At 41.6% G+C, this 22,146-nt stretch overlaps 1 protein-coding gene across 5 annotated transcripts in view; it reads right to left on the bottom strand.

Annotated features, from left to right (window-relative positions):
* Positions 1-17,540, bottom strand: part of RBMS3 (RNA binding motif single stranded interacting protein 3) — a 704,594-nt gene extending 687,054 nt beyond the window's left edge. The window contains exons 1-2 of one of the 5 annotated variants that reach the window (XM_064415155.1): positions 16,526-17,540; positions 15,680-15,870 (exon numbers count right to left, since the gene is read on the bottom strand). In XM_064415155.1, the coding sequence (XP_064271225.1) occupies positions 15,680-15,859 (180 nt within the window). In that variant the 5' untranslated portion in view covers positions 15,860-15,870; positions 16,526-17,540. The remainder of the gene's footprint in view (positions 1-15,679; positions 15,871-16,525) is intronic. The other 4 variants (XM_064415140.1, XM_064415145.1, XM_064415132.1 and 1 more) reach the window with 4 other exon arrangements.
* Between the last annotated feature and the right edge of the window lie 4,606 nt (positions 17,541-22,146).

Raw genomic sequence — 22,146 nt, 5'->3', positions numbered from 1 at the left:
TTGATAGCACCTCCATTTGTGGGAGATAGTTTACTGCCTAGGCAAGGCAAAGTGCTATTAAACCACAGATTTTAATTCAGCTGCAAGTAAGCTGCCCTATTGTACTCAGAACACAACAGCGATATAATGAAACTGCTATAAAAATTAATTCTGAAAATATCAAGTACAATCATTGTTAAGTTTAAACAAAGGATATTTGCTAGTTCATTCCAAGACTTAGTTGCACTCAAACCCCAATGAAAACTGTCTTTTACACATACAGGCACACAGAGACATTTGCCTATGGAATAGAAGTTTTAAATTATGGCTATTAAATGCATGGTGTTTCTTAATGACAGCATTCATTGTTATCCTTGTAATAATACATTTGACAGAGGAAGAAAAGAGGAATTTATCGAAAAGCTGCCAATGGATTTTAATAAAAAAATACTTCTCAATAGAAGGCAACAACATCCTTATCTACTAAGCCACAAGTGCTCGAGTATTTCTCAAGGAATTTAGATGCACTATTTTGCAACAGAAACTTACAGAAAGTTACAAAGAAGCAAGTAATTCTAAAAATCAAACATACAGGCCACTGAGTTGAAAGAAAGTAATTTCCCACATTAACATTCTGATCTATTATACATGCATACAAATTTCCATGCAAATCAGACTTCACTTATTGTGTATTTTGCCTTATTTAATGAAAAATGAAAAAGACAGAAGAACACCTAACCCCCTCAATTTTGCCTATTAAGTTGCTGCTGCCTGCAGGACCCTGGCGATGGCATTTCCACTGAGGCTAATCACAGAGAAGAAGTGTGCACATAAACAAGAGAAAACTCATGCCCAGGTTAGAGAGAGCAGCCACCCGGCCTGTCCGTCACGTTCACCTCTATTCACACAGTAATTGCTGTACTCTGGAAAGCTGACTAGCTCCATCATGATCTCAGAACACTAGTTATCCCCTACTGAACCATTTTCAAAATTGTTAAATAATACAGATAAGTATAAAAGGAGAGACTGTCAAACAATTCATTTTTAGAGAACTCACTTTCACGGTATGCAGAGAATTGGCAAAAACAGCTGAAGTACACAGTCAGTCCCAGTCACTGCTACAGCTGCAGTCCTGGCAGAGATGCCCCTTTGTGTCCATGCCATGTGTGTGTCCCCTTGACTTCCCTATAACCTTCATTCCTCTTTTCCCACAGGGAAATGTCCTGGCAGTCTCCTGCCCCCATCAGTTCCATGCTAGCAGGATATGCAGGCTAGATGGGCAGAGCTGCTGCAGGAAAGGCTTACAAAGAGCCCCATTTTGCTTCAAAATGCCTTCCTGCCAGCTCACTTCTCCTGCCTAACTCCCCTATCTATAGCTTTCAAATGCTTCCCCTTCATAATCACACCTCCTACTATTCTGAAGACTATTTTCTGGGAACGCTGAACATATTTGTTGGCTCACTGGCCCCTAGCACACTGACTGCTCATTCAATAGCATTCACACAAGACTGGAAAAGACTTGTCATCCTCTTACTATCTGGCACTCTGTTAGTAGCTTACTACTGTTTCCCTCTGCAGTACAGGTCCAAATTGAATGTCAGACACAGGAAAATGCCAGCAAAAGCTCCGGTTCACAGTCAGGAACCAGCCACAGTATACAGTCCAAAACTCAATACACACTGGCACATTACCATTATTAACACAAGGTTTGCCATGAGTAAAGCCCTTTGTCATTCTTCTTTTTGACAATGAGAACAGGGAAAATTAGGGTTATTACAGTATTTCAAATATCTGCTGGGTGATAACTTCCTATGGCGGTAGCATTAGTCAAAAACTCAGACAGACACTAGGATAAACAGATTCTCCTGCTTCCATAGCCAGGACTTCTCAGAAGCAAATTCCCACGGAGATCACACAACCTACAGTGTAATTGTCTCCTGGTTGCCTAACTATTCAAACAAGGAAGGAAGGGATTAGGCCTGTAAGTCTTCCTGCCCACTAGCCAGGCTGCCAAGCACATCCACCACCCAGCATCATCCCTCCCACTGCCTGGCTCTGTGACTGACTGACCTTCCCAGACTCTGCACAGCCACAGCAAATACACCTGGGGCATTCCTGATGGTTGCTGAATTGTCAGCTAAAATAATCACCTGGCTGTCACCAGGAGCAACACAGGTACGGCAAAGGGGAGCAGCTCAATGCGCATGCTTTCAGTCGGCATGGTAAACAGCTAACATATGGTAATTCTGAGGGGGTTGGCACACTGCAGCCAATTATTAAAAGGCTGACACTCAGCTGAAAGAGCTGACACTTTAAAGTTACTCCCTAGCACAAAAGAGGAAAAAAAGAAAGTGAAATGTGACTGAACTGTTGTCTCGCATGCTCATATTTTGTTGACAAATTTATTTGTAGCTATGAATTCGGCCCTTTCTTAAGAGTGTCACCATCAGCTGCTGATAAAAAAGCAACCTGACTCTATTACAGATGTGTTACTCTTCAAACTCTTCAAACTGATACTCCAGCAAGAGCAAGAGGACAAAGAATTCTGCTCTTATAAATCTGTTGTGCTGGCTAAGGCTACAGTATCAACTGCAACATTTGACATTGTTACGTATCCCTTCTAAAAGAGATTACTTAGAATTTGAAATATTGTATTACAATGAAATACCTCTTTAAATATATCAACCATGGACAATGCAAGTTAGCCAACAGTTTCCACTTCAAAATACATTTCCTCGTTAAGGTCCTTCAAAACACTATTCAGTTATTACACTAACACTTTATATTAACTGTCTATTAGCAAAAATAGATTCAGATTAGGTATCAAATCCCCAGCACACTGCTGTTCCTTACTTCTAAGACTGTTTTTGATACAGTAGGGTATGCAATTTTATACTGTTGAAATATTATATGTAGTGCTACATGAACATGAAAGTGTACAGGTTTCATTGTAGCAGCACTGTTTAATTACATAAAGGAAGATGGTACTTCTCACTCAAAACCTCAGAATTCCAAGATCTGATCATGCAAGTATGTAAGACTGCAGTTTTATTTGTAGTTGCATTCACTTAAGACAATTGTCAGGTAATTCATACAAACTTCTGAAGCTTAAGTGCATTTGAAAACTCTCTGTAGATGCCATTTCATTTTAAAAATCATCAAAGCATTTCCCAGCACAGAATCATACAGGAACGACGTGAAAGATTTACAGCCTTCTCCTGCTCTGAGGAAGGATAATTCCTAATCCCAAACAAAATCTCATCAAGGGACTTTCTAGAGAGTTTTGTGTGGAACATAGTAAGATTTGAACAACGCATGTTCAGTAAAATTGTTATTTTAGAAAACTTTGAATCTTCAGATTTATTTTGAAATGGCATCTGTCCATGTTCCTTCCTTTTTATTTTCCAAATGTGGAAATTACTCCCAAAATTATACTGCTCAAAACAATTCTCTTACAGCTCTGAAGAATAGAAGTGTTTCAATTTCCCACTGATACTAGAGAATGTCATTCTCCTAAGTGTGTAAATGTAAGAACTCTGTAAGTTGTTAGAGCACTGACAATGCACATCTAACCCCATCTGAACCTACTAATACACCTTCTTCTGGATTATTTTTTAACAATCTGTAACTCTCCACTCCCTCATGCATTATTTCTACTCATAACAAGTTTTACTTGGTCATAAATAATTTTAAGTCAGTAAAACATAACATGCCTGTGAAAAACATGGCGAAATTCCTTTGCTAGCAGGACACAAAACAGACAAAAAAATTTGTCCTTAGCCTATATGAAGTCAAATATTAGATCTCAGCTTTAAAAATGTTGAAGCTCTTTTCCAAACAATTTACTAGTCCTTTTGATCCTTACACTTCTGGGCTGATGCTAAAGTGCTGTCAGAGAGGTACAGTAATAGTCATGGCAAGGGTGTGGTCTCTGTTTTCTGTTGCAGATTCTGCAGGAGCACTGCCAGCACACCCTGGCACTGGTTTGGAAGGAGATCAGGAGAGAGGACAGTAACAGACTACAGATGTGAGGTAAAACTTTGTCCCTCTCTGTGGCCAGTATTGCATTGGCACCCAGCATCAGCTGCACAAATGGAGTATGGGAATAAGATTTTACCTGTGGTGAATGTGCCTCCAGATACTACAGACCAAGCAATGGCCTGCCATACAAGCAGGTCACATTCCCTCACTCTTGCTAATTGAGGGAAAAGGATGAACTGCCTTGTTCTTCTTTTCTCTAACTTAGCCTTTAAAATTCACCACTAGATCCCATTGCTGCATTTATGCATTCTACATTGGTTTGGCTTTTAAATATGAGCTTTATTATTTTTGCTTCACTACTGTACATATGTTTCTCCCCCATTATTTTATGCACCGTGATAACATAATAAGTGTTGCTTGGAAGAAGAACTCAACATTTTCTTCCTTTACTCTGCACAACACACCCACTTCTGTTTGTGCACAGAGTAGCTTGATGCACAGTGCATTTCTGTACTTTTCATTTGGTAGCTCATCTTTTAAATTCTCTGCAGTGATCTCTACACTACCTTTCAGAGGTCCTGACCCTGGCTACTGAATTTCTGTACTTCTCACAGTGTTCTGGGTAGCTGTGACAGTCTCTACCACAGATGTATGACAAAACAAGGACCACACTGCATGCTGAGATTATTGACACCACAGAACTGAGTGTCAACAGGTGTAACTGCTCTGACCCGAGTCTTAAAAATGGCAAAAGTTCTACCTATGACAGATTCATCTATAATTTTCCTTTGTGTAGGTGAGAAGCAAGTCATCTCTATCAGCAAATAAGAGAGTAATGCTTTAGGTCCCCATTGAATGTTGTGTCACTGTGTTTTCCTGCTCATAGTACTTATTATCACACATAAGTACCTGTTATCTATGGTTTTTTGACTTTATTGTCTCTAGTCTCTTCCAGTTACTACCACCAGATGTGGATGTATGAGTAAGAGGTATCACACTATGATCATAGGTAACATGCACAGTCACTTGTGAAATGCAGACTGATGTTGCAGAATGACACCTTTCCATGGGCTTTGCTTGAATCTGCAGACAAACATGGGCAGTATGGATTGTTCTGGATACTGGGAATAATGCCATGGTCAATAGGATAGTGTGACCAAATTGATAGCCTGCTGTGAGGAGTTAAGTCTGACTCTAAAACAGCAGCAATTAAGTACAAGTGTGATTGCATCACCTCATTGGTTAGGAAGACCTCAGTGACTGTTTTGTGTGCAGCAGCATGCAAAAGCACATGACTATAAAACAACTGCCTGAAGAGAGAAAGTTGTTGAATCTTACCAACAGGTAGAACACGCAGAGAGCAGACCAGAGAGCACAGAGCCTTTTCCCTGTCCTGAGCAGCATTTCCTAGTTTTGATGTTGATCTGACCAATTATCTCATGCCTGTGGTGTAACCCTTCTTGTAAAGATTCCCTGAGACACATTGACCTTGATCACCTCTGATCCTCTAACCTCCACATGGCCTCTCTCTGAATTGATCCATCAATTATTTATCTTCTGCACAGGGTGTGTCCTCTTGACAAGTTCAAGAAGTGGCACCCTTGGATCCCATTTTAAAGTCAAACAAGGCTATGCTTTGTCTAAGACCACAACAGCATGTGAAACTGCATTAGCCACCTCCCTACTGTGGGAGGCACATGAAGTCTGACTCTGTTTCTGCCTTGTCCTCCTGAAACAGCCTTTCTTCCCTCTAAGCTTGCTACTCCTCCCTTCTCCCTTTGGAAAGATATTCATGACCTCCTCCAAACTATAATGTTCTCTGTTTAAGTAAAAATTTCCCCAAGTGCACAACAGGCACCCTTTAACTACATGCACTGAAGTGGCTACAGAACATCTGTGGATGTCTGTCTTTGAGACCACGCCAGCAACCTCACCATTTCCCTGCATCCATCTTAACAGCCATCTGATAATGGTGTGTCATTTCCTGTGCCACACCATGTGTGCAGGGATGTAAATGATAATGCGGATGCTGGCTGCTCTGCTTAAGGAAAAAGTCATTTTATCACTTGGAAATTTCAACGTGTTCCTGACAGAGTAAAGTTGAAACATGTCTCCAGTTATAAATTAGTTCATATAGAAGCACTCTATAAATGGACTAATCTTCCCGAAACTACTTACTAGATTGGGGAAAATGTAAGAGTATATCCTATGATAGCAGGAGAAATAAGACAGGACAAAAAAATGGGGATTATTTAAGTTCCAAGATCTTTGGGGAGATTCTTTTTAGACTGTCATATCTCAAATCAAACTAACCTAAATATTATTGTATCTATTGTCTTTGGCAAAGGCTTGCTGTTGCCTTTTATTAGATATGAAACAATAGTAAGCCAATTAATTATTAAAAGTGGTTTTTACGTACTTTGAAGGTCTGCATGTCCTCGAAGCACACTCAATAAAGTTAACAAGGCTAACCAGGGCACTGTACAATGCCTGTGAAGCCTCAGTTGTTTTTTTGCGAATGCTGCGGAATTCTGCTGTGTGCTTCCTTAACTCTACACAGACCCAGTGCACACTTCACAAAGCTCTTTTGCCTCAAAACACAAACCTCACAAACTTCTCTCTTCTAGCCCTACTCAAAAGTTGCTGCTTTCAATTAGCTTTCCAGCTACTCCCTCTTTGCCCCTCCACATCCCATCCTCTCACTTTTAATTCACCTGAAGAGCAGAAGTTATTTACAACCTACCCCTCACATATAATGCTCACCTGCCCATCTCTGAGGACTTGTAGTCACCCTTCCTGTGCCATGTCTGATTCATACAGTAACTACCTCAAGGCCATAACTACTCTTTTTGAATCCACAGAAAAGCACAATGCCTATTTATTTAGACTATGCTGAATACAAAATTGCTACTAAATATAACAGCCATAAAAGTTATCTTTGATAGACACTAGCACTTTAGCTCCGTTTCCACAAAGGCCTTGAGTATGTTAGTTTGGATCCAAAACCAGATTTTCTGCTATGGTCTCCTAAAAATCAGTACAGACTCAGTAATAACTTCAGTGAGAAAACCATCACTGGGTAAGAGTAAAAAAGAGATGTCAGAGGTGTTTGAGGCACTTGTTGAACTCAATTAACACAAACTGTGTGCTGATGGAACAGGCATGGGTTCCACAATATTTTAATTTAATTCTCCAATCAATTATAAGAATTTTTGCAGATGGTCTAGAAATAAAGGGGGGAATATTACCTTCATTTTCTCTGCACTTCCTGATCACATTATCACTTTGAATAACTTGTGTCAAACAGCTTTTTGGAGACAATAAACTCTGTAGCTATAGGGCAAGGTGTTCAATGGTATGAGCTCCAAAACCCAGGAACACTAAGTGCATTAGCCAAGCTTTGGGGCTTGAGTCTGTAATTTTGATTCACCTAACACTTGCTTTTCAGCCAAGGAAACTATTCCTACTCTGCTTCTGTAACAAGACTGGTCATCATATAATATATAACGAAAATAACAGCTGTATTTAAACACATGGCAGAAGCCATTAGGCAAGGAAGAATTACTCTTTTTCTAGTAAATTATGGCTGTCTAACAAATTTTATACATGACTGTCCTTGTCTATACTATGAGCCAAGTGTTGTCTTGTTTTATCCCAGTTAAGATGCACTGGTTACTAGAGTTCCTGAAACAATTTATATTGCCTCTGTATCTCAGAATGCAATGTGGGGAACTGAAATAAAACAGAAATTTTTGTTATAGGCAGAGGGGAATTTCAGAACCATGCAGAAAGGATGACAGTGAGGAAGCAAAGAAACTACTGTAGAATACTAACATTTGCATTGCCTTTTAGATGTTTTGGTTTGTTTGGTTTTTTTTCATTCTACACATTTAAACATCACACTAGAACTTGATCTGATCCCTACTTTCATGGAAATTATTATCAGTGCTCCTCTTGTTACTTTTCCCATTTGCAGCTGTAGTCCCATTTTCTTTACTATTTGGGTATTTTCAGAGAAAAGATGTTAGAAAACAATAACTCTACTGAGACTCTGCAACTTTTTATACCGTTGCTGGACAATTACTACTGGCAGCGAGTCAGTAGAAAAATCCACCTAGCACAAGGTGCTGGGAAATAATCCCAGTCACTATATGAGCAGCATGGCTACAGCCAGGCAGAGAACAACCAAATATGGAACCAAAGAAAAACTGAACCACTTCACACATCAGTAACTGTACGTCTCACTTAGCTTAGGCAATTAAGTAAACTGAAGCCTCAGCCTAGTAAAAATTGCTGTGCCATAAGGATTCAGCAGAACACAGTAAGTTTTTACCACAGATAGAGATGGTCTAAAAACACTGCGAGCATCTAGGAAAACACTGGGAATAGCATGCAACAACATGGGCATTGTTCATCTCTAGCTTCATTGATTATCCATTGTTTGAAGCCTCAGATTTGTTACAAGCTGGCACTCAGCTCTTGGCCAGGAACTCCTGTGAATACTGGGCTTTTGAGAACAAGCTCTGCTTAAGTGGGAAGGATATGCCATGCACTGGCCAAGCTCTGAGCTGTCATGTGCAGTCCTGAATAGGACTGCTTTCCAGTCTCAGCACATAGGCATGAGCACATACCACTACATCTGAGTCAAGGCAATGTCCCAACTGCTCAAGAGGAGATAACAAAGCCCTTTTCAGTGCTGCATCTTCCTCCAAGCAGGAATCCTCACAACCCTTCTGCAGCCAAGACAAAATTGCCTTTAACCAGAGAGTCAGTTCTGTGTCTTTGGCATACAAAACTTGTGGTTGTGCTGCCGATGATTCAAGAGCATTGTTCAGCTCCCACCCATGATGTTCATTGTTTATGTCGCTGGATTTGTTACCCAATCAACTACATATGCACTTAATTTCACTTTGAATTAACTCTAAGCAGTATTTACTTTTCGTGAAATCTCTCTATTACAATGAATATGTTTACCCCAGGAACCAGTCAGAGTGTGATCACCTTTTCAAGCTTCATCCACTTATTGATCAGTTGGATGAAAAATTTAAACAGCTGTAAGACTGGTAAACTTCACCAAAACATTTCTCATACAATTTATTTGAGAGGACAACTATTTTAAGTAGCATATTCTTCTTTCACAAATCTCTGTACTGTGGAAAATTTTAAAGAATCATTCACATGCACTGTCATGTGTGTTGTTTTAACACAGACACAGGCAAATCACAGAAGTCAATTCCACACTCTCCAACTTTATGCTTTAACACAAAACACACATTCTCCACATTCCAGATTCTGGGCTTCAGTTAATTATCTTCTCAGTAGCTGGTACAATGCTGCATTTTGTATTTAGTTTAAGAGCAATGTTGTCTTACTGTTGACATCACTTAAGGTAAGATTTTTTTCCCATATCACAGAATCATAGAATCTTAAAGTAGTTTGTGTTGGAAGGGACCCTAAAACCCATCTTGTTCCAAACCCCTTGCCATGGGTAGGGACACTTTACTGGGTTGCTTAAAACTCCATCCAACCAGGCATGGGGCATCCACAACTTCTCTGGGCAACCTCTTCCAGGTGCCTCACCACCCACACAGTTTAATCCTAATGCCTAACAAAGCATTTCCCCATCCAATTTAAATCCTTTCCCCTTGTCCTGTCATTCCACGCCCTTACAAAAAGTCCCTCTCCAGTTCTCCTGTAGGCCCCTTTTACACACTGGAAGGCTGCTTAGGGTCTCCAGAGCGTTCTCTTCTCCAGGCTGAACAGCCCCAGCTCCCTCAGCCTGTCTCCACTGGAGAGGTATTCCAGCCCTCTGATCATCTTTGTGGCCTCTTCTGGACTCACTCCAGCAGCTCCATGTCCTCCTTATGGAGGGGTTGGTACCAGAGGTGGATGCAGTGCTCCGGGTGGGGTGCACAGGAGTGGAGCAGAGGGGGAGAATTACTGCCCTTGACCTGTTTGCTGGTTATGCAGTAAAAGGAATTCCCAAAATACTAGGCAGAAAGTAATTTTGGAGATATGAAAATGATGAGGTCTGGTTCCCAATATCTTGTCGCCTTTTGGATTCTTTGATGTCTAATAGAACATGAGTTTGTTATTCTTGACTTCAGATACTAACAGTTTCTCTCTTTCTCTCTCTTCTTCTCATCTGCTTAATTTTGTAACAGAGGCACAATCCTAGGTTCATCTAAGGATTCATTCTCTCATTAGAAAGAAGAGTGAGGCAGATACATGAAATGCATCAAAATGCAGAAGTAGACCTGCCTGCAAAGCAAGGCTTTCAGTTCATAGTGAATTTCCTCTTTTTAATTTTTTTTTAATTTGAATTTTTTACTTAGTCTCCTCAAAGCAGTTGGCTCTTGGGTCTTGCTCATCAAAACAGGTTAATGGCAGGGCTAATAGCTTTGCTGCTCACATCAGCAACACAAAGGACTAAAACCTCCCTTCCAGAGGCACCTGCCAGGTGCTCTGGCTTTGGGCAGCCATTCCAGGAACGCATGTCCAGGAGTCTCCCCATATGGTCATGAGCTGGCGTGGCCCAAAGCTGTAACCTGGGAATGTGCAGGATAAATACCTGAATATAAGGGACTCAGAACGTCCTGGGTCTGTGGCTTTGGGTCAGGCTCACCACTCAGGCAGCCACCAGGCTCTGGGAACTCTGGAAGAACAGGGTGCTGACTTTTTTTCAGACCACTTCATCAGTAAGAAACTGAACTATGCAGATCAATACCTACATCACGATGGTCCACAGCACAGATAGGAACAGCTTAAGAATAAAGAACAGATGCTTAAGAGTGGATCTGAAAAAGACAGAGTTGATGTTGCTGGGCTGGGGAATGATTTCTGAAATCTTCTTACCAGTGATTTAGACAAAGACACATTATTCTCCAGCTCTGTCCTCACTTTAAGCATACACTTGAATTTCTGTCTGACATCAAACTCTCAGAATAGCAACAGACACAAGTATCATTTTCTGCCATATCTGTGTGGTGAATAATTTGTCCATCTATGCATACGATGGCCTGACCCTGACTGTTCATGCCTGCATTACATCTTGGCAGAACCATAGCCCATGATACGCTTGGCACAAAGCCTTTAGTACTTGGAAACTCCAAACTCCAACTGATACAAGGTGGTGCATTTTACACTATCATCAGGAGAAGCTGCTACCATCAGCAACCAATAGTGTTGTCTATTTCTGCTTTCTTCATCCCACACACCCCATACCAGTTCCTCATAGCCATTACCAATTTCAGTTTCAGCTTTTGGTTCATAACTTCTGATTGCTGAACAGGATGGGTCCAGACTATCTGGCAAAAGAAAACTCAATCAAATCTCCAGGAAACATGACAGTGGTTGACAACTCATCTTCTGTTCACAATGGAACTGTCTAAGGTAAGATAAGCACATCTGATCTGAGACTGGAGTGATCTACCCCCTGAAAGAATCCCCACCATCTGCTTCAAGCATAAACTGCATTTCTTGAGCCTTCTCTCTAAATGTAAACACACAGTAACATTTGGCTTTCCAAATCAAACATAACTAAATACATAAGAGAAACTATTAAAAAGAATTCCCCTGAAGTGTTTTCCACTATTCCTGACCTACTGCTTGTGGAGGATGAGTGAACAAGCACTGCATAGTTGATAGCACTATTCTTGTAAATACACTAGCAGAAGGCTTTCAGAGACTGATGATCAGATCATGTGTAAAGCAGAACAGAATTCCCAAGTTAATACCAAGCGCCTTTCCCCAAAGCACTCAGCTTTTTCCCCTCCAGAAGCTCACACTTGGGTGCCATTATCACACAGCACTATCACAGGTGAACATCCTAAGGAATAACATACAAAAAGGCCCACAAAACACCTTAGAACTCTTGCACCAAACACTGGTAAATTGGTTGTGAACCAGACTACAATGCAGCCAGCCCACATAAGCTTGGTTCTGCTACAACCTCAGTGTGCTCATTTCCATGTAAGTACACAGAAAGTTCTCCACTTTGGAGCCATTTCACAGATGGTTTTATAAGTGGAATGTAGGTATAAAGTGAAAGCTCTGGCGGTGCTTGTAGATCATTTGTGCTAAATGATTTGTGCATACCAGAGAGATGCAGAAGTCCTCCTCAGTATGAAATGCTGCATTACTAAATCCATACCTCAGAACTTAACTTTTGGAGAGCTTGGGAGCTTTGGAAACTGGAAACACTGTAATAGCCTGGCAGTAGCTGAGGGCTTGAAACTCCTAACACAGGGCTCATGGTATCACCTCTGGGAAAACTCTACCCATCCGGAGCAGCGAGCTGTGTTAAACCTCACCCAAAGTCACCAGTTTGCAAAGGAACTGCAAAGCTGCCTTCTACTCCCAAAGTGCTCCGTACACTGATCCTTGTAAAGATGCAATCATTCCAAGATAAGCTGGAAAGAATCCTTGGTACAATTGAGGGGCCTGGATCCGTTGGCACCGAGTCATAGAGTGGCAAGATGGTGTGACAATCCACCCACACAACCTGTCACAGGCATCAGCTGCACCTCCAGCCAGGAATGAACAGCCACGATTGCAGGTTGTTCTCTCCTCCAGTCACTCACTTTGCCATACTGGAGAATGTCAACATGCTTCTGTATATAGGATTAGACCTATGTTCTTTTAACTAAAATAACAGAAAACATTGTAGGAGTGTTGAAAAATATTTTCTGATGTGTTTTGCTTTAAGAGAAAAAAATAGTATCCATAGAGAGTCAGCCTATTAGCTTTCTAAATTTTGCACTCTACTATTTGTGCTTCATTTTCTCTCACCCAAATGGCAACCAGGCTTTAAAGCACCAAGCACTGTATACTTAATAAATTATAAAGTCAATCTTCATAATTTCTATTCTCATAAATCAGTCAGAGATGGTCTCAACAGAAAGACATATGAGAAGTAACCTAGGTCTTCCTCCAAGAAAGCATTTAAGCACACACTTCAGCATGTCAGTGTCCCAGCTGAAGATAGTGGGATATATTTCAAATTACACGTTTCAAAATTTTATTGAAGCTCAATGACAAATAAACTAATATACAGCACAAAAAAACCCTTCAGTATCCATAGAAGCGAGACTATGGTAGTATCTTCTACTGAAATTGCATAGAATTAGGAAAATACTTGCTTTGGTTAATTCAATATTCCTTTTGGAGGCAGTGACAAAAAATACTTTTATTAGAACATAAATTTGACCCAGGTCCTTTTAGATGGAAGTAAAACTCTTTTTATGTCCACTGGAAATGGAGCTCAATGATCAAATATGAGATATTTTTTTTATAATTGAAGCATGATCCCAAAAAGCAAATCTGATAGTGAAATCATGAGACACTGCAAGATCTTAATATTTAGGCAGTCATAATTATACATTGTTAGGAATCCAGGTTCTAATGTCCTTTACAATTTCTATGTAGAGCACTTACACTTCTAGCATGTATCAGTGTGCCTCGGAAGTTTGTATAAGGGCCAAGACAACAGTGGTATAGTTATTTCAATCAATTTAGAAAGTTCTTAGATGGTATTTCCAGAAATGCTTCAGTTCAGATTTGTAGTTGACTTGAGATTTTTTCACAATAGTGTTGGATTTTACTATCGCTCTAATGGTTTTTCCCCTTCTCATTATATTTCTGTTGCCAGTACTTTACCAGATATCTGAAATAGTTCTGCACTAATAAGAAGTACTGGTTGTCCTGGGACAGCATCCAGAAAAGATACATACATTTAGGATGGTTTGAAATATCACAGCACATCCCAAAAATACAAGCTAGTCATTGCAACAACCTTGGCAATGGCAAACTTGGAAAAGCTAATAGTGGAATAAAAAAAGATTAATATATCACAGTACTTTATCATGGCTATAGATAGAACAAAAAAACCCAAAAAACCAAAAAAAAGAGGTAGTGCTTTTGTTTACACTTCCAGAAAATGCTGGCAGACACAGAATAAAAGAGTACAATCCTGAGTCGTCTAAACACATTAATTAGCCACACCACAGAGAATCAGGCCTTCTTCGGTGTTCATTCACCTTGAGTCACACCTTCTTTGCCTTCCTCATGTCCATGATTGGTAAAACATTAGACTGTGTGGTACATCAGAAAGTAATTATTGAGCATGGATTTCTGCTGATGGCAGGGTTTTAAAATTCTCGAGGCAGTGGCAAAACAAAGTCATGTGTAAATGGCAACATTGGCTCTACATTTTAATTATTTTGAAATAAAATAATTTTAAGTTTAGAAAGTAGCACAGTGCAAGGAAAGCGATCCTAGAAACAATCACACACACAGACAAATCGTTCAGCAAGGCACAGTAACATGCAGTCACGACAGAATTAAATATTCATAAACTCAAAGGAGATGGAATTCTGTGTTCATCTATCACAATATGTAAACCACCAGTTACCATTTTAAAAATAAAGCCCTGGCATCCACCCTCTTAAACTGCACAGGCCCTGTTTAAATGATCCAGCGTCGATGCCTTCTTTTAATTAAAACAATAGCACAGATTTTACCGAACAGTAACAAACCCAAAAGTGTAGGAGGCAAATGCTGAAAACTCGGAGTCTACATTTAAAAATACAATTTTTAAAAAATACAACATGAGAAATCTTTCTCATGACAACTGGAGCTCTAGTCATGCAAATATGTGGTGTGACATAGTTGTTGCATTGATTTATTGCATTGCTCGCTTACATTCCTTCATTGTGTTACTGTTCTCTTACACGTTTGTAACAAAACCAAACTATAGTAAAACTAGTTGAAGAAACACGGCTCAAATCCAGTACATGCCAACATTTCTTTTTCACATTACTCTAGGATTATAATCTGTTTGGGGCTATCTGTGCATTCAGACAATTACTCGGATTTCAGTAAAATATAAACGGATGTGTTTTACAGTCTAGCACACAGGGATCACACCTTGCAACCATCACCGAATTACGATGAAACTTACACATTTATCAGCCTCTGCCTGTCACAGACCTACGGACACAGCAGAATTCATCGGCTTCAGTTTAGCAAACCCATGCCGAGAAAAATGAATGAAGACAGTGCCCACAGACAAAAGCACTGATCAATGCACTCCGCTGACATTATCTTAATGGCAACCTTTTTCCATCCCATCCTCCCTACTTTCCGATTCTCCCAGCAGCAGACACATCCGCACCAAAGGGTGCGATCTGACCCATTTCTCGCTCAACTCCGTCACCCGCAGGTTCTCACTCGGCAGCGAGCAGCCGTCCCCCGGTCCGCAATGACACAGCAGGGCTGGAGGGGCACAGCGCCCGGGCTCCTTCCCCCGAGTGACTCGCCCCTCGCCGCCGGCTGGAAGTCGAGGCGAGGCGCGGGGAGGGAGGGAAGGGGAGCGGCGGCCCCGCCGGCCGCGGCCCCTCGAAGTGAGGTTAAACTTTGGCGGCGGTACCTGGGCCGCTCCCGCCGGGCGGGCGGGCGGAACAATGCCCGGCGCCCCGGGCCCGGCGGCGGCGGCCCCGCGCTCCCCGCGCCGCCGCCCCCGTGTCCTCAGACAACCTCGGCCGCCGGCCCCCCGCCTCCCGCCGCCGCGCTGACAAAGGGCGGCGCGGGGCTGCCCGCGGCCGGGGCCGGCGGGGAGCGGCAGCGGGAGCGGCCCCGCCCGCCCCGCCGAGCGCGGCCCCGGGCAGCCGGCCCCTCCGGCGGGCGCGGCGCCGGCCGGCCGGCGGCGGAGCGGACCTACCTTTTTGTCCTCTTTCTCACTGCCGTGCCTCCGCTCCGGGTGGCCGCTGTCGGCGGCGGGGGCCGGCTCCGCGGGCTGCCCATCGCGGTGGTGCGGGCGCTGGTGCGGGCAGCCGCCAGACCCCGCCGCCGGGGGGATGGGCTCCGGGCACGGAGAAACTCCCTTAACATCCATCTCCATCTTCCAGTTCACTGTATTGCGAGACAAAAGCAGGCAAACACTTTCCACCACCCCGCGTCTTTCTTCTGCTTTCCTTTCTCCCTCTTTTCTTTTTTCCTTCTTTCTTTCTCTCTTTTGTTTTTTCCTCCTTCCTCCCTTCCTTCCTTTTCCCCCCTCAGGAGGCCGTGACACGCATGGCTCTGGCCGCGGCTGCTGCACCGATCCGGCGGCTGCAATTCTCCCCTAGATCCTCCAGACTTTTGTATCCAGCGTGCGTGTGTAAGAGTGACTGTGTGTGTCTGTGTGTGTGTGTGTGCGTGTGCGTGTCCTTGGCACGGCGGCCTTCAATCGCCCCGAAACAGCAAACGCTAACTAAGCAGATCTCTCGCCACGAAGATCAACTCCCGGCCCCAGCCTAATTGTGGTGGTTATTTACTTTACGCTATCTGTGTCCCAGGCCCGGACAAGCCCTCCCGGCTGCAGCCCTTTGAACAAAGTTAACTGGAGGGAGCCGAGCCCGGGGAGGGGGTGGGGGCGAGGGGAAACCACCGGGGTTTAACACGGGGGAAGTGACAATAACCCGGTAATGTCAAGTAAAAGTTAAACCTCCCCCTTCCTCCCCTCCCCCTCCCCTTTCCACAGCCCAGGCAAGCGCAATACAGCAAAGCAAAACAAGCGATTTCAGACCTGTGCAAGGTGCTGGTGGCGAGAAGAGAGGAGCATTTACCCGATTGTTGCTTTTATTTTATTTTCCCCTCGCCTCTTCCCCCAGCACCACCCGCTATTGCAAATGTGGGCTCCTTGATGTTAATCTCCTCTCAGCGGTCTGAGTCTATGCATGTGACTGGAGCTCCCTCTCTCTCAGGCTGCCAGCGCCACGCAGCACTGCACAAGGAGAACTGAAGTAAGGAGAAAAACAAGAACAAATCCAGGCTGGAAATCTAAATCAGTGCTAGCCACCGGCTCTCCGATTTTATCAACACAGAGAAAAGAAGAGAAAAGAAAAAAATAAATGCGTGTAAGCTGCTAAATCAGTTGTGACCGCGGTGCACTCTCCGCTGTTTTATTGTTTGTGTTATCTTTCTTCTCAGACTGAAGTTAGACATGATAGAGAAAAAAATGCAATCTCATTAAGAGTGGTTTATACCAAAACAAGAATTTCTTAGTGGTGCCAGAGCCAAGTCAACTCTTCAGCTAGTCCCCTTTTCATTTCAAAGAGATGAATGGTGAGCACAGACCTGATCGTTCTTAAATCAGGACACCATCAGGTGACCAGTCTGCACTTCTAAATATAACACCACATTGTCCTGAGGAGCAGCTGCTCTGGAAGTTAACTGGAAACATCTCCTAAGAGCCTGCAGTGCAAAGATCTGAGCTATACATCATCCAGCTGATGCATGTACTGACCTCCCCAACAGCGACTACCCGCTCTGCAGAGATACCGAGCCACATCCTCAGGAGCTGGTCTGTTTTATGCCAAGAGAGAACCTGTCCCGGGATATTTTGGGAAGCAGGCGACTATCAGGTACTTTATGACACCCTTTTATTCCTGGCCTTGGGTTGTGTTATCCCCAACAGTATTGTTACTGTGGGAACCTGAACAGTTCTTATTGTTACAATATATTCAGACAAAGGGCAAGAGCTAACCTTGCAATAGAGAAAAAAAAGTCTTTGTCACACCAAAACTGTATTTTTGAAATACACATCTCTAAAGATCCTTTTGTATTATTCTGAAAGCATGACAAGTATTTACAGTCCCTGCTATTTTCTCAGATTGGTCCAAATGAGGAGCCTTTCTGCTGAAATTACCAGCATAAATGTTTAAAATTGAGGTAAATAATTAGATAATCAAGCCATATATATTAACTTTTATAATCAAATACTTCAAACTACTTACAGTCGGCAATTTGTAATCCTTGCAATAGACCTTATTGAAAGGCTGCATTTTGGGGTAGAAAGCCTTATACCTTTTGGACACTCTTGCAGAAAGCAGTGCTAATTGCAGAGAGGCACTTTGGAGGGGAGGGCTGCACACCAACAATGGCTGCAGAACATGTACCAAAGTGGACTTGATGGCAGAATTGCCCAGAACAAAGCAGTGAGCCCACACAGCTGACAAGCCATCCCACTGTCTGTCCACCTGCACAGTCACCCCTTCCTTCTACGGAGAAGGAGTCATGCAAGGAACAAACTTCTGTCCTCTAGAGCTTTTCAGTCAAAGTTCTCCCAATATCATGGGTTGGGAAATGGCAAAACAAAAGTGAGAATAAATATATTGTTTGTTCAGGCACTACAGTGCACATTTATAAAAACAACTGATAAATTACGTAGAAAATTTCCCTTGGTGGGTAATACTAAATAATCCTGTTAGAAAATAGCAATTCCCAATCTACCATCTCGAGGACTGTAAAGTAAAATTCAAAGCAAAACCAAGCCACCTAAAAATACAGAAAAACTTATCCAAATACAAATATTTGTCCATGTGCTCTGAAGATTACTGGAACTGGACACTGGCAGAGAACTAAGGAAAACTAATTCCAAAGGTGGGGGCCTGGACTCAGAAAGCTCTACTCCTAATCCTAGAGAGTTTAACCCCCAAAACCAAAAGAAACTTCTGAGATAGCTTGAGTGAACATGATCATACATAAGAAGAAAAGGGCAGGCCCTAGACTATATGAAAATCAGTACAAAGTTTTGCATTTGGCTGCTGAATTTCAAACTTCCCTTTCTTCCTCTTCTTTACCCCATCTTTCCTTTCTGTGCTATGAGAGATTTACCACTCTATTGCAAAAATAAAATTATTTTTAAAAATTCATCATAACAGTGTTTGATGTTGTTCTTTCAGTTGTTCTCTGCACAAGCCAGATTGCTGTTATTCAAGGGATTTCTAGAGAACTCTAAGTAGAATGTATTTTTTTAGGCAAAGGTGAAGTTGTAAATAATCATTGCAAATCTCAGTGAGAGAAATAAAGATCTCCAGGCCAAGCACAATTTGAGCTAGAAACAGTAACTACAAATCTAGAAATGCTAATAGATTGAACAGGAAAACATTATTTGAACCAGCAGCCTGGGGACATAGGAAGCATGACCACCTTCCAATGTCTTCAGTGGTCTTTCTGAAGAATGGGACTACAGACCATGATAATACGATGAGCCACAAAACTGAGAAGTTCATCGGTATTGCCTAATGAAAAGGTTTTGGAACCTTCAACTTACTTGGTACATACACTGGACTAAAAACACAGCATTGTATTTGGAGCTGAGGTGGAAGGATTGTGAACGGGAGCATTTTACCACATGGCAGCGGTCTTGGAAGAGCACGCACTTGAGAAGCACAAAGCAGGGAGTCTCACTAGAGGGCAAGCCAATCCACACCAAATAGGCTGAGCTTCTAAGAAAACAACATTGTGTTGGATGCTTCTCAGGTGTCCTGGCAGACTGAAAAAAATTAGCAGGGATCTTTCAGTTATGTTCACTCTGGTAAACCAGCATATATTTTAGCTTCTATATAGAATAATAAAGTGTATTACTGAATCTGGACTATCTATTACCATACACAATATATATTAAGGAATTCTGAGCCCAGATCTATTGTACATTTTTCAAGAGAAACAGCATTAAAATATTGCTGGTGAAATCAATACTATGACTCATTAACACACACTCCATGCTCTTGCATATTTTGCAGTTTTGTGTTGCACTGTAAAAAGGGTGTAGGTGACTAAATAGTCTACAGAGACCTGATGTTCTAAAATGCAAAAAGAAGACTTTCATGACCAAGTACATTCTTCGTAGCTCAAAAAATTAAACTCAGGGAATGATGACAATATGAATTTAATTACAGGCCAAGAATTGGAACAATTTGATGGAAAGGGTCAAAGACTTCTTCTAGAATGCTGTGTAATTTTTATCTTGTTATTCTGGTTATGATCAGATGATAAAACATACTGTGCAACCAACATGGCAGGGAGATTCTATGTAGTCCTAATTGATAAGGGTAGAAATGGTGGGAAGACATGCACAAATTAAATGAGTTGCCTAAGATCATAAAATAGTTCAGCAGCAGATTAAAAAAGAACATATATGCCCTTTCCACAATCTCTTCTTTTGGTCATTTGTTTCACTTAGCAATTTGTCACCTCTTGTAACTAGTTAGGATAACTGCTCAGAAAGTAACTGAAATATTTATTGATATTTACTTACATAAGAATTAATGTTCAAAGATATTTTCAAGTCTTTCTCAAGCACATTTGCATTTACATTAATGTGGATGAACTGAAGATGTTGCATGTGAAATGTACAAAAGTGGCTATTGCAAGTTAGCAAGACTTACCCAATCTTTATAAAAACACAACTATCGGAACATTTTCCTTTCTGCAGCCTCACAAATCTGTTGGTTCAGGATTCATCTATCTGCTGCACTCAGCATTTGAATAATTTTGACCTTTTACCACCCTTAGACAATTCAAATAAAAGGTTTCCTGTTGTCAACACAAGCTCCTTGGGGCCTCACTCAACAGTCTTATCTGTCAACTTGCATTCTAGGCAATTTCATTTCTCACTTAGGAGTTGCAAACAGAGTTGCTTTCTCATGAAGGCTCTGACTATCAATAATTCCCTCTATACTATACCTTTCAAAGTGGCTAATATCCAATGGGTCGTTTTCCCACTCATCAATCTCTGCTTCTGCCCTCTTAGGCACTTTACTGTAGTTAAGTAAACATTTGGTAACCTGGGGGACTTCTGTAATCTATCTGTGCAGGTATTTTCTGTCTCAGAAAGTCTGTAATTTTATGTGATTAATAAATGCTGTCCTAAAACAATTACATTGCACTGGGAGATAAAGATATGCTGTGGATGTTCATAGAGAGTAAAAGCTGAATATACTATTTGAATTTCACCATTGTCTACACAGTCCACATGAAAATCAATACATTACAAGCTACATTTTCAAAAGTGCATTGTCTTCTAGCTTTCTACCCCCAATTTTAATTCTGTTCTCCCCTCATTCTGACATTTTTGCTCATAGATCCCAAAACCACAAAGAATGGCTGCACAACTTAGGCCTTGAATGATATTTTTTGACACCTTTAAAGATTTATCTCTGTTCCATTTTTGGAATAAAGAATCCTGTAATCTACTGAACTCCTAGATCTCCTTTTCTAGAAAACCATCTAAATAGAATTGATAGGCTTAATGACTTTTAAACATGAACATAGCTCCTTGTAGTTTAAATTCTACATGACTTACAAACAAAACTATTCTCTGGCCATAGCCGGAGCTTCATCCTTCCTTGCCCAGGACAATGAAAGAAATGGCCATGCACTCACTTTCCATAGCAGAATCATGATTTGAGCACACAAGTATCTGTTCTTTTTTTGTGTGTAAGATTTTACTCATCTCAGAATTGTTACATGAAGTTGAAAGAGAAGCAGCTATTTGTGCTGACTTTTCTGAGAGTTGGCCTGGATTCATAGCTAGTCAGGACATCACTGGGTGGGACAAAAGGCCTAACCTGAGATACTCAAAGGGAACATATTAAGTTCTGAAGGAAATGGGTGGGCAGCAAAGCCACATTTGTTTCACACACTGTATTTCACTGGGTGATGCTGCAGTCTTCTCAGTTCCTGTGGTAAGCCTGGATCTGTGTCAAACTGAAAAGTTTGATGTCGTTTTCAGTTCTTGGGAAAATAATATCTCCACTGAGTTCACTTAGATTATAAATTGGGAGAAAAAGTAATTTGTCACTATAATAATTTTCAGAAAAAAATAAAAGGGAGATGCTTTAAAACAACAGAAAACTAATTTATCCAGATAATTTCTTAATGGATGTTATATCTTCATTCCTAGAGAAGAAACTTACAGAAGTAGACAAAGGCATGAGAATGTTCTACATGTGATAGAATATCTCCAGTGGCAGCCAAGGATTGGTGTGCAAGAACTGAGGTTTGAAGTTACACTAACAGGGAGAGATGGAGACAAGATGAGGTGTGGGCTAAGCCCTTCAGCATTTCTGCTTTACCAACTGATCTGAAAGCCGCACACAGTCCTGTAAAGTGCAGAGGAGATTTGTGGAGGAACAAGTGCAGGTGTTAAGAGCACCAATTCCTCTCTAAGCTTCCATGCCACGGAGTGTTCATGTGTGCCTTTATACCTGATATTCCCAGTGGAATTGAAGGGAAACATCATCAGAATAGGAGCATGCCATGGGATAAGGAAGAAACCTAGAACAATTATGTGTTTAGGTCCAGCAATACCTTTTTTGCTAGGGTTTCTTTTCCTTTTTTTCCCTTTCCCAATCTCTTTTC

Source organism: Passer domesticus, chromosome 1 (assembly GCF_036417665.1).
Source record: "Passer domesticus isolate bPasDom1 chromosome 1, bPasDom1.hap1, whole genome shotgun sequence".
NCBI lineage: Eukaryota > Metazoa > Chordata > Aves > Passeriformes > Passeridae > Passer > Passer domesticus.
This window is presented reverse-complemented; position numbering and strand designations above follow the sequence as displayed.